A 12512-nucleotide genomic window follows, 5' to 3' on the forward strand; every position below is an offset into this window, starting at 1 on the left:
CAAAGCATGGGTAGGCCATGGGAAGGGCAGAACTGCTATTCCTGTCCAGCTCTGTTCCCATTAAACAGACCATTGGGCTATTTCAGTGGTTCTGAAACAAAACCCCAGGCAATGCTCTGCCATCAAACAGGAGATAAAGCCTGGCTAACTGCGAAGGAATCAATGGTAACAACTGGAATGCAATTTTCCAGCAAAAAGCTAGAATATAAAGATAGCGGAGGGAGTCCATCATAAGCATAGGAAAAATAAAGACCATTCAGAGGAGACAAAAATCAATGGGGAAAAAGGGTGGAGGGAAATCCAATATTCAGAGCTCAGATCACACAAAAGGGTAAATAGACCAAAATATCTATTTTTCCTTCTTGCAGTCTAACAGAAAATGATACAAAAACATAGAAAAATAATCTTACAGAAGCAGTGAAGTTTGGCCATAAATTATGGCTACCAGATAGCTGAAAACAAAGTCAAACGAGGGAGATTATTTGCAGGGGAATTTTATATGGCTCTGTGGGTCACCTCGATCTCCAGCAGTTAAGGAAGAAAAGGAGGGGACAAAGCAACTAAATTATTTATGTCAATCAAGCTTTACTGTCACAGCACTACACCTCTCCACCACTGCGCTTTGCTAGGATTAATGATCAGGCACTGTCTGGAAGTAGGCATGAGAAGAAGAAAAGCTGAAGCAATTTGGTGCTGGAATAAAAAGACATGCCACCCGCTCAGCTAACACACACCTGAATTCACAAGGAAACATTCCTGGACCAGCAGAAGATGCACTTAGGGGAAAAAAAGACTCAAAAAGAAACGCTATGGGGTTGCGAGAGCTCCAGCTCTACTGGAAAGGGCATCCAGAATTGGCAAGTCAGTTAGCATGGTGCTACTGCCCGATAAACTAATTGAGATGCTAATGAAAAACAGAGCACTTTCTTGTCTGGGGTTCACATAGAGACAAGCTACAGCCAGAACAACTCTCACCAAGGAAAGGGGATGGGGAATGAAGAAGGCAGTGCAGAAGAGCTGACTGACATCATTCAGATATTCACATGGCCCTTGATAAGACCCTTCTGAAGAGGCTGCTAATGAAACCGAGTAGTCACAGCAAAGGAAATTGGTTAAGGATGGGATAAGGAGATAAAAATGAGGTTGAAATAAACCAGTTAGTGATGTGCACCATGTGAAATAAAGCTCACAGGCCCAGTCTGTGGCAATGGAGGCCAGCATCGCAAACGATAACAGCATCAAAACCAGGGATGAATGAATGCATCCACCTTAAGAAAGCTGGGCAAGGGGAAGCAGGGTGAGCCCCCGCCCCACCTCTCTCCTCTTCAAGGAAGTCTCTGGTTAAAGATTTAGGCTGCAAGATGAAGGATCTGAAAGTCAATAATTGTCAGAGTTTATACAGTGAGATCTTAATTCCTGGATGCTCATCTGGTACTGTGAACACAGCAGGTGTTTGTATGGGGGGGCTGGGGGAAAGAACGCATTTAAGGGTAACCTTTGTGTGTTTATCTTTGTGGCCTTTCAATCTGTTTATTTTTGTTTGGGTGTGGGCAGATTTGCTGGAGGAAATGATTTAAAAGACACCATATAATTGCACAAAAGTGCATTGTGTTTCATTGCAATCATCCTCCCATTAAATACATTGCTCAGCGTCAGCAGCACTCAGGCTCCCATAAAGCCCGCAGTGCAGATGGGACTCACTACTACAAATAGTCACACCCCCCTGGCATCCACCCACCCTGGGGTGGGCAGCAGGGCTCCTCCACCCTTTGGCCCTTCCATGCTCAACAGAGCCCCAGATGGAGACCAAGGGTGGGAATAACCCAAAATGCACTATCTTCCATGAGTTATCACTCCTGCACACCCAGGGGCAGCTCCAGAGCAGCAAGGTGTCAGTGCCAGCAGCCCCGGACAGGGCAGGCAAGGTGCCCAGGGACATCTGTCACCTGCAGCCCAGGTGTGCGTGGACACGCAGCACATCTGAGAGCTGATGAGGCAGCACCAATCCCCACATGCAGCCCTTGCATGCACAAAGGGAGCAGGCCGCACAATTATCTAAATAGCAGGACTAATCAGAGCTATAAAAGACGCTGATAATAGGATTTTCCTAAGTGCTTCTAGGGCAGTTACAGCCGCCCTTCAGAAAGCATCTGGGAGATTCCAATGACAGTTAGGGGCAGATCACTTCACCCACACATCTACCATCCTGTGAACCCCTGGCAGAGGTTGGGGGGGTGAAGGGTCCCTGCAGCAGCACCAGAACCTGAGGCAAGCCCTGTCCCACAGGCTGCTATGCTGGAAAACGTGGGTGGAGGGGGGAAGGAAAGGGTCGCTTATGGTTTCCACTGGCACCAAATGTGCTTCTAGCACTTTTTATAACTTTTTTTTTTCCATAATCAAGATAGTGAGGCTTTTTTTCTTTAAATAAACAAAGGGCTATAATGAGGCGGCTGTGCTGTGCCATGTCTGGAGTCCCCAGCTTATCAGAGCCAGCACGGGACAGAGAACTTTTGTTCATTTTATCTGCAAGAGAAGTCAGCAAAGCCCACAGACCCAGCCTGCAGCGTGGGATGGAAGCTCCCCATCTCCAGCAGACCCTGGGCTTAGCAGGGCAGCTTTAACTGCAGGGTCACACAGACACAGAAATTAGCAACCAGACAACTGCTGCAGCCACCCCGAGCTGTGAGACTTTAGCACTAAGTTACGAGCAGCACAGAAGGCAGCCACAGATACCATCTCCAACTGCATATTTCTGGTCCTGAGAACACGCTTTCCCCAAATACTCTGCCCAAGGGGGTTTCTCGGCATCCTGCCCTGGCTCTCATATCCCTATCCTGGTGCTCCCAGGAGATGATCCAGCTTTCCCATGGTCAGAGCGGGTGAGCAGCAGGCACCAGGCATCCAACACCGAGCTGGCACGGGACTGCAGCACTGGGACCAGGAGGGCAGCAAGGGCCACGTGGGGGACAGCCCTTTCCTCATGTGGTCTGGCTGCTCCTGGCCTCATGCCCACCTTACGCCCACACAGCGCTGAGGAGGGGGATGCTGAACAGATGCAGAAAAGCAGATAAAACTGTCTGCCCTCAGTGTGTTTACACAAAGGCCACTGGTTTACGAGGAACAGCTCAAAGACAGCGCACAAAGAAACACCCCGTAATATTTTTTTTAAGCTGTTTTTTTATTCCTTTGAGAAGCGAAAGGTTAGGAACAGAAATAGAGTGAGGTAATTTAACAGAACAAATGCTGCTTGTTTCTCTCATCCTGCACCTCCTCTTCCATCCCCCTGCCAACCCCCATCTGCCCAACTCCCATTTCAGGTGGGACATCCTCCCATTGCTTTTGGGCACCAAGGATCTGAAAAAACCTGCACCCAGGAAGGGAAAAGGCCCCAGACAGCAGTTGTCACAGCATGGCCAGGACAGCCTGGCGCACATCTATTCCTGCACATCAGCATGAAGGGAAGGAGGGGAAAAGAAGCTGCTCCCACTGGCCACCCCAGCATCAGCAGTGTCCTGAAACATCTCACCATCTGTGTTGGATGCAAGAAGAGGATAATAGCAGCCAGCTACCTGACCCACAGACACAAGGAGAGGTGCAGTTATCCTCCTAAACTTGAGGACAGCATCCCAATTCATCACCAGGCTGACAGCAGCTGCAACAACCCAAGCCCTTCCCTAGGGACAGGGACCAGACTGCACCCCAGGTCACAGCTCACGGCAGGAAATACTTGGGTTATTGTTTCCCTGCTGAATTTAAAGAGGGTTGTTTGTCTCAGCCCCAGTAACAGCCAACAAATTACACATAAAAAAAAGCAGAACAGCTCACAGGCTCCAAGCAACCTGCTTTTCCAGTTCACATTGTCAACTTTGGTTTATTGAGAGTCAAGTCTGGGGAAGGTGAGAAACACCTCCTGCCCCTATAGCATCCCACTGCCTTCAGTTCCCTCTGTGGGGCATGAGCAGGGGGAGGGCTCCAGCCCCACCTGGCAGCCCTTGGCCAAGCAGTCCTGCCCCAGCTGAAGGCAAGGAGCCCACTTAGGGCCTTGCACTCCCTGCCAAGGCCACAAACAGCTGTGTTTTCTCAGAGCATTCGGCAGGTGGAAGGTTTGGATTTGTTGGCACGTGAGTGCCACACGCAGGAGAAAAGATGCACACACATCGCTGGGAGTTGGGCTCTCCCATTCGTAAGGCTAAAACAGAGAACAAAACCGGTTTGACAGAGAACAAATTAACTCTGCATGAAGACTTTCTAAAACAAAGTTTATGTCGCTGACACATGAAAAACAGATAAATCCTTGTAGGAGATTACTTTAACAAGGCCGAGCATCCATCACAATGCTGAAGATAGAAGGCTTTAAAGCGCACTGCAATATTCTTACACCCTTAGCTTCAGGAAAGCAGCACAGCTCAGAGACGACAGCGAGGATCCCAGCCAGGACTCCTGGCCTACCCCAGGATTTGAGGGGATTGCTGCCACCAGAATAGAAGCCCTCCAGCAGAGGCTTCATCCTCACCCCTTTGCCCAGCGCCCCTCCTCACTGGGAAATGTGGACAACCCTCTTTTGCCATGCTCTGCCCTCTTGGCTATACTGGAGTTTAACCTTGAAGGACATGCAAGAGTTACTTCTCTCAGCACTGACCTTCTGTTAGAAGTTTTCAAATGCACACCTAACAAAAAGGATGCTGCCCCATCTCCTCAGATTTTCGGCTGGCTCCTTCAGGATCCCACAGTCCTGCTTGGTTTGCAGGCTGCCCCTCCACCTCACAGCCTGTGCAGGTCCCATATTCAGCCAGGCTCTCCCAACCTGTGGGAGCAGCTGTGATTTCTAACAAATCCCTTTTTTCACCCTTTCCTCCTGAGGAATTTGCAGCCTCTGTCCCACACCCCAGCCTCAGACATAGCCTTTAGCAAGTCCTCTTGCAGTCATCTCCTATTGCCAGAACAAAGATGTGCCAGGTTAGCAGCCTCTGGGATAGTTTTGTAGCTGCTTTCAAGCAGGGCACATGTTGTGACACTTCGCATCCATATTTATAGCTATCAAAATGTTTTACGTATGTATTCACAGCCTCATTATACAACCAAGGGCACTGAAGGGCACCACTGGTGCAGGAGATTCATCCAAGAATCAAATAGCAAGACAGCAGAATCGTGAGTGGAAGATAAAGCCTCAGCTTCCAGACCCAAAAAGAGCACCCGGGAGCAGGCTGTGCAGGTTACTGAATTGTACAGGCTGCAGTGTATTGATTATACTGCATCCAAGTACTCTCTCTCCTATTGTCCAATTACAGTATTTAGCCTTGCATTACAGAAATCCAAGATACCTTAGCAACAGCCCAAAGCCTCCATCTCCCAAACCCAAGCGTAGAGCACATCTGACCTTTGCAGGCATTCTAAATCTGTACTGTGAAGTGCACATTGTATTTTGTTAGGCTCCTGTATGTGTTTTCCATAGACACAATGACACAAAAGAAGCGGAGTCTGAGAGCCAAGCCGTGGAAAGACGGTGGCTTTAAATAGCCTCTTTGTCTCGCTTTTCCTTACTGAAATATTGCATGTTTAGAATCAAGCTTTGGTTTTATCAGAAGCCCCAAAATAGAGACAATAGAGGGCCAGGTGAATTTCAGCGTCATTTCAGGTCTTAAAGTTTCTCATTGCTTTCTCCCCTCGCTCCATTTTCACCCTCCACGCAGGATTTGTGCCCACATCCCAGCAGTCAGATCCAGACCTTCCCAGAGCCCAAGGAACGATCTCTGCCAGGAAGGAAAGAGGTGCATGAGAGAAACTGCACCTCTGCAAACCCAGGGCTGGATTGCAAAGCCAAAGCTGCTGTCCTTGATGGGGGAAAGTCTGCAGCTTTAACAGACTTTCAGGCTGGTACCCAGATGAAGTCAGAAAGGGAAGGCTTTCTGAGCACTAAATTAATGGGAAAACTGTCAGGAGAGTAACAGAAGCAATAAACATTTATGTTCCAGTTCAAGGCAAGAGCAGACATTTATAACTGTGCTATTTGAATGTCAAACTCTGTGAGAACTGGAGTCCTCTCTGGTCAGGGCACGGGGATGCTCCTTTTTAGGAATGTGCAGCAGCCTGCAGAGAAGATAAGGCACTTGGCCTGAGTGAAGAGCCCCAGATAGGGGTGCACCAGGGTGACATAATGGGAATGCCCTTCTTGGTGTATTCCCATCTCCTTTAGGGGCTGTAATTAGTCATTTCATCTGGGTCCTGGTACACTTGCCTGTGCACCGACAAGGAAACATGGCATGTATTCCCTCTCATTACCTTTGTGATAAATGAACAATGCTTATGTAGGTTTATCAGGGAAAATACACCTAAGGCGATCACGTACAGCAAGGTCCCAAGGTGCCGGGTGACCCAAACTCAGCACAGCATTCTGTGGAGTGCTGAACTGCAGCTCTGCAGCACTCTGTTAATATATGGTACAAAATGAAAGCACTGAGCAAGCCACGCTTAACACAATTATCCATTTTCTCCACAGTTAAGTGAGCCCACCTGCAGCCCAGCGTGTGCAGGTTAGCTCAGAAATGTAACTGCTGGTAATCCATGCGTGGCAGGCAATGGATGGAAACACAGTTCGTGCAGGAATTAACTGTGGCACACATTATTTGGGCAGCTGGGTACAAGGAGTTGGAGTTAGCGCAGCGGGGAGGACGAAACATGCACAAGTTCCTAGTTGTGAGTGCAAGACATCATTCAAACATTAATCTTAAAAGCACACAGCTTAGCCAGCTTCCCTGTGCTCACCTCAGGCACAGCCACACAGGTGAGGAAGGGGCAGCCCCAGACCCTGGAGAGGATTTTGGGGGTCTGGTGACACCCAAACACAGGAATGGCTCCTTCAATCTGGCCGTACGGCTTTGCTCAGAGCAAGGAGAGAACAAAAACCTTCAGAGACAAAACTCTTGCTTCTGCAGCACCAGGTCCATAGAGAGCATCTTCAACAGCAGGAATCTGGGAGATGCAAACAATCCAAAGCTGCTGCCACATTGCAAGGCTCCCTGCTGTCCTGAGGCATGCACAGTGCCCCTGGAGGATGCTGCATTTGGTCAGCTGCACAGAAGGACGACTCAGAACAAAAATAGATTTAAAAAGAGAGGAAAAAGTAAAAGGCAAAGACAGGTGGCACACACGGTGAGTCAGAAGCTCTTTGGACTCTGGCTGAAAGGAGCGTGCCTTTGGATAAAGGGATAATTACTCCCTGAGGATCTGTCTGCTCACTGCAAGCTCTTCTGCAGGAACTGAAGCAGACACTGGTAACTGACCTTCCGGAACAGATCAACTGAACTGCCTCATTCACACCACGAGCACAGCAAGGCTGCCACGAGCTGCCAACCGCTGCACGCGGGTGTATGCACAAGAAATAAGCACCCACTCTCGGGTGTGCCCTCTCCAAGTAGCAGGAGAGATCTCCTCTCCTGGGCAGCTTTAGCACTTCAGCAATAGCAGCCCCTTAAGCGACTGCTTCTCAGCACCCATATCCCGGTATGGATGAAGCTCCTCCTTCCCAGCCAGAATTGATTTTCCTTTTTTTAAACGTCGGCTGCCCTCTAGTGAGATTCACCATCCTGGCACCCTGCTGTCACCGGACCTCTCCCAGCCACAGCCAGGGAGCCCAGGCCAGCCATCCCCTGACCTGATCAGCCGAGCCTATGGTCTGCACAAGCACCGTACAAAGCCGTATTTATAAGTGGTCCCTCATACCTTAGTGACATCTCCAGCTCTTAAAGAAAATCCATCTGAAAGACAGCAAATGCCAAATAGGCACCAAGCCCTACCACAGGTGGGGCAGACACACTGCTGGCCAAAACACCTCTTTGCACACTTTGGCTCAGATCAATGGCACAAGCAGCACAGGATCACAACAGAAGGGGATGCCGACAGCTGGGATGTATTAGGTAACCCCTGAAATCTCCCTATCCCTAACCGAGCTCAGGATGCAGGATCTGCAGCACACAGCCCCCATGGCAGCTGCATTGCATGCAAGTGGCACAGCTGGAACTTCAGCTGTGGAATACATGGAATATAGTATAGAAACCAGCTGGGAGTCATGCAGTCTGGGCACGAGCAGTGCTGCTGGCTTTGGAAAGTTTGATGTTTGGTGGCTGTATTGTTCAAGTGGAGAAGTTACTGCATTTTTGAGGGCAGGTTGAGAGTTTTACATATTCTTCCTTTCTCAGTCCTTAACAATTAACTCCATCTTTGCTCTGATATCCAATACTGGAACTAAGTGCAACTATTTATCTTCTCTGTTGAGCAAACAGGAGCACAGCAGTAACTGTTGACACAATGTATTATTGAGGTCTGACTTGCCTGACAGTGCATTAACTTCAAAAACGTTATCTCAGGCACTGTTCTGCAAAACTGGCTTTATAATCAGGACTTTGGATTTCAAATCCAAACCCAGCACTGTGGAGCACAGTTACATATCAGTTAGAAATAATCTCCTATTATACAGCAAAAAGATGCATCTAATGGGGACCGACCACCCTAAAAAACAAACACAGCATCAGCAACTCTCAGGAGGAAGAGCTGCCGCCAGGAGGGCAACCAGCAACCAATCTTCACCCACACCCAAGGCACACATTCACTGGAAATGCAATCAGCACCCAATCTCTGGCATCAGCAACGCTCTGCAGAGCAGCAGAGACCCTCCCTTTAGTGTACATACACACCTGAACTCATATTGCCCCACACACCTGGGAGCAATAGGAGTAGGAAACAAGGATCAAAAGCCCTTGGTTCTGTTTCTCGTTCTGCACTGCCTGCAGTCACACATTTCCTGGGGTGACAAACCTAAACCTGCAGCGGCTCTCCCAAACCCTGCTCTGCGTTCCTTTTTCTTCTACAGTAGGTGGCACTTGGCATCATGTGAACCTGCCTAACACAAAACACCTGGGCTTCTGCAAACGCATTTGCTAACGAGCAGAGAGGAGAGCGCTGTGACCTCAGGCTCCCGGTTCCTGGCATAGCCGCAGGGTGACCATTCTCTGCCCTTTCCCCACGCACCACTCACTCAGGTGAGAGCATCCAGCCCTGCAGCTGTACATCGCTGCAGAACTTGCATGCTTTCAGTAAATCACAACACTGGCACATTCCCAGGAGCCAAATAGTTCTACCCCCAGAGGAAAAGAAAACAAGATGAGACACTTAAAGCTTTTCAAAAGAGGTCATTAAGCCACATCACCCTGCGGACACCTGGAAAATCACTCACGTTTCTAACAGTGCCATTAAGAATCAGGTGTGAACGGCAACGCCTCACTTAGAAACTGAGCTCACGGCAGGGCACGCACATCTGGAAGGGATACGCCAATCCCAAGGGCACGAAGCCAGAGGGACGTTAAGGAGAAACAAGTTCGGTCTTGTTGAAGTTCACCGCTTGACAGGAGCAGCAGTGACAAGGCAGAGCCAGCACACACACCAGGCACAGCCAGCACGCACGTTACCCGAGGCTTCCCTCCTTTCCACCCCGCGTTATTTGCGTTATGGAGCCCGGGTTGGCTGAGCTCAGTTATCAGCTCCCTTCAAATCCAGCCAACCAGGCTGCCGGCCTTCTTGGCCGCGCTCAGGGCTCATAAAAGGCAACAAAACCCGACACCCGCCGCACAGACAGCGCGAGCCCGAGCGCTCTGCCAGGTCCGTTTCCCAGCCGGCAGCTGCGCTTGGCGGGCGGTTTGGGAGCGGAGCGCTTCGAACGGCAGCAGGCTCGGCAGGGCTGCGCGGCACAGCAGCGCGATGTCACCGCTGCCACCACCGCGGGGACGTGGGAGCCCCACGCAGGGCAGCCTGGGGGCGACCAGCGCGAGTGAACGCAGATACACGGACAACGGCACATCTGTTTTGTTGGCGGCTCACCCGCAGCTCACCCGGTCACACCACAGGCGCTCTACCTGCCGCCGGCACGGCCGCCACGTCGCACATCCCCGCCGCCGTTGTCGCAGCCCACGCTCTGAGGGACAACGCGCGGCAGCCCCTTCGGCTCCCCACCCTCTGCCCACAACCAGACCCAACCCGAGCGGCGCGGGGACACGGGGCGGCCGCCCCACGCTTACCGATGCTGACAGCAGCGCCGTGCAGGACGGACTCGGCGTTCCCCATGGCGGGACAGAACGGGACGGCGGGCGGACGGGCGAGCAGCGCTGCGCTCCTCTCGCGCCGCGGGTTCGAAGCTGCCGCCCGCCCCGCCCCGCGCCGCCACCGCCAACCGCAGCGCGCGGGGCCGATCGGGGCGGTCCGCGTCCTCACGTCGGCTGTCGGCGCGGCGGTACCGTAACGACTGAGCGCTGCTCCTCCAGCCCAGCCGCAGCACGCGCTTCGTGCTTCGGATGCGCGGGCGGTGGGCGCGAGGCTGCGCGAGGGCTTCTCTCTCGGTGAGAGCGATGAACTGCTCAGAAGTACGACGGAGGACTTTCAAACGGAGTAGCCGAGCAGTTCACCCACAGCGGTCGGCTCTGAGGCACGGCAGCTTCTAGGACAGGAGGAGGTCGCTGTCAGAGGGCAGGGCGAGGATTTCTTCCCCTCTCACAGTGTGGTCCTCCTGTGCCAGAAAGCAGGAAGGCTTACAACTGGGACAAGTCCCACTGCCCCGAGACGCTCTGTTCCCCATTATCTGATTTGCTCTTAAGTTTTGCATAGGGCTGTTGTGGGGTTTGGAGGCGGTAAAAGAGCAAAACGGAAGGTGTGAAATTCCTGAGTGTTCCTACTGCCAGGCAGCCCCAGGGGATAACGGAGGGAATGAAGGCAATGGCAGCAGGGAGGCCATCTCTTACCCAGTGCTGAGCTCCGTTTATAGCTGCATCCAGAACATGACTGGATGCCAGCAGCTCTGAAGTGCTTCTTAGGTGCAAATAAAGACACATCCTGCCCTGACGACCAAAGACACGATAATGAGAACACAGCGTGCAGATGAGTGCAGTGCTGCCTTGAGCCAGGGAAAGGGCCGAGTCCTGGAGGATGGGAACAGCAATGCGCTCACAGGAGCGCTGCTGCCACCTTCCCCCCAGCACCCCTGTGCCCCTCATCAGACAGCGTGGTTATGTGATGAGAGCCCCCCGAGGCACGGATGTCTTGTTTGAGTGTGAGCAGGCAGTCATTGGGACATGCGGATGCTCCTTATCTGCTAATGCACTTCTTATCTTCTCCATTAGGTGGGAGCAACGCAGCAATGTGCCTCCACACACTCGACCTGCGGAGCTGCTGGTGCTGTCCTCACACAGCAGTTACAGCCCTATCACCACCAGGTTTGGGGTCACTCGAGCAGTTTGGGTTTCTAATAATAGCGCTTGCAACACAAACTGCAGCAGCACGACGCAGAACTGCTGATCCTGTGGCGTCCTTAGCAAGCCCGGACTGGCAGCAGGAGGCGAGCTGGAGCCCTGAGTAACTGCAGCAGCGACAACAAAAGGGTGCTTGGTTCTCAGACTTTCTCAAAGCAAAAGAGACGTCTTTTTCTCTTTGTTCCCTGAAGACAGACATGCTGTCATTCCTGAGGAAGGTGAGTAGCACCCTGAGAAGCTTTCCCAGCCCTCTAATAACAGGGAAGTTGCAGCTACCTAAGCAGGTGCAATGGGAACCTGAATTCAGAAGCAGTGAGCACATGGCTGCCTACTGCCAGGTGATCACCTCACTGCCAGGGAAATGGACCCTGCAGCCATCTGATTGACATGCTCAGCATGTTTCATCACTCAGCCATCTCGTTTCCTGCAGCCCTGGCGAGTATTTCCAGATGGATCAGAACGGCCTCCTTTTATCTCCAGCTTGTCCCAGCTCTGCTGGAGCAGCCGGCAGGCTGTCCTCGGGAGGAGCAGGAAGCTGGGCAAGCCACTCTCCGTCCCTCTCTCCGGGCACTTGGGGCAAGCTGAAGGGAGCCCAGCACTCTGCTCTGAGGGCAGAAACAGAAACCAGCACGGGAGGATGCAACACCCATCTCCACTTAGCTCCACCGCTGAGGAACTGCTGCTGGGACACGGGGTTGCCAGGAGGTTCAGCCACACCTGCTGGTCCTGGCAGAGCTGCAGTCTGGAAAGTGTTGTTGTGGCTCAGACAAAGGGCTGTCCAGCATCACGCTGCCTGCAACAGCCCCCGTGCTGTTCTGCGCAGTTCCTGTGTTGGTGTCGTGCTTTGGAAGAAGGCCTGATTAGGGTACGTTTTCACAAGGTATTTCCACAGTTACAATATCACAAAGAGAGCAGATTTCCCGTGCAGATTTGGAGCCAAAAGCATTGATCCTGACCTTTTTATTATTATTATTTTTAATTCTTCTGTTCTTATTCAAGCTGTGACCTTCCTACTGTTGCCAAGAAGCAGTCTGGCTAGTAAAGACCACAGCAATGATTTCTTAAAACATGAACATCTGTCCCCATTGGGATACAGGCTGAAGTCCCCCAGCTCATTTCATACCAAGACCACCGAGCAGCTGTCAGGCAGTGCTAGCCCTCAGCACGCATTACTGGACTGGAACCAAGAGCCTTCAGAAAAGAAAGCTTTGGGTCCCATAA

General features: G+C 51.6%; 1 protein-coding gene across 1 annotated transcript in view; it reads right to left on the reverse strand.

Moving 5' to 3' along the window:
- NEURL1B (neuralized E3 ubiquitin protein ligase 1B) overlaps nt 1-10153 on the reverse strand; it is a 111968-nt gene extending 101815 nt beyond the window's left edge. The window contains exon 1 of the mRNA XM_004944869.5: nt 10068-10153. Within this exon, the coding sequence (XP_004944926.2) occupies nt 10068-10113 (46 nt within the window). The 5' untranslated portion in view covers nt 10114-10153. The remainder of the gene's footprint in view (nt 1-10067) is intronic.
- Between the last annotated feature and the right edge of the window lie 2359 nt (nt 10154-12512).

The sequence above is a fragment of the Gallus gallus genome, chromosome 13 (genome assembly GCF_016699485.2).
Source record: "Gallus gallus isolate bGalGal1 chromosome 13, bGalGal1.mat.broiler.GRCg7b, whole genome shotgun sequence".
In the NCBI taxonomy this organism is placed as follows: domain Eukaryota; kingdom Metazoa; phylum Chordata; class Aves; order Galliformes; family Phasianidae; genus Gallus; species Gallus gallus.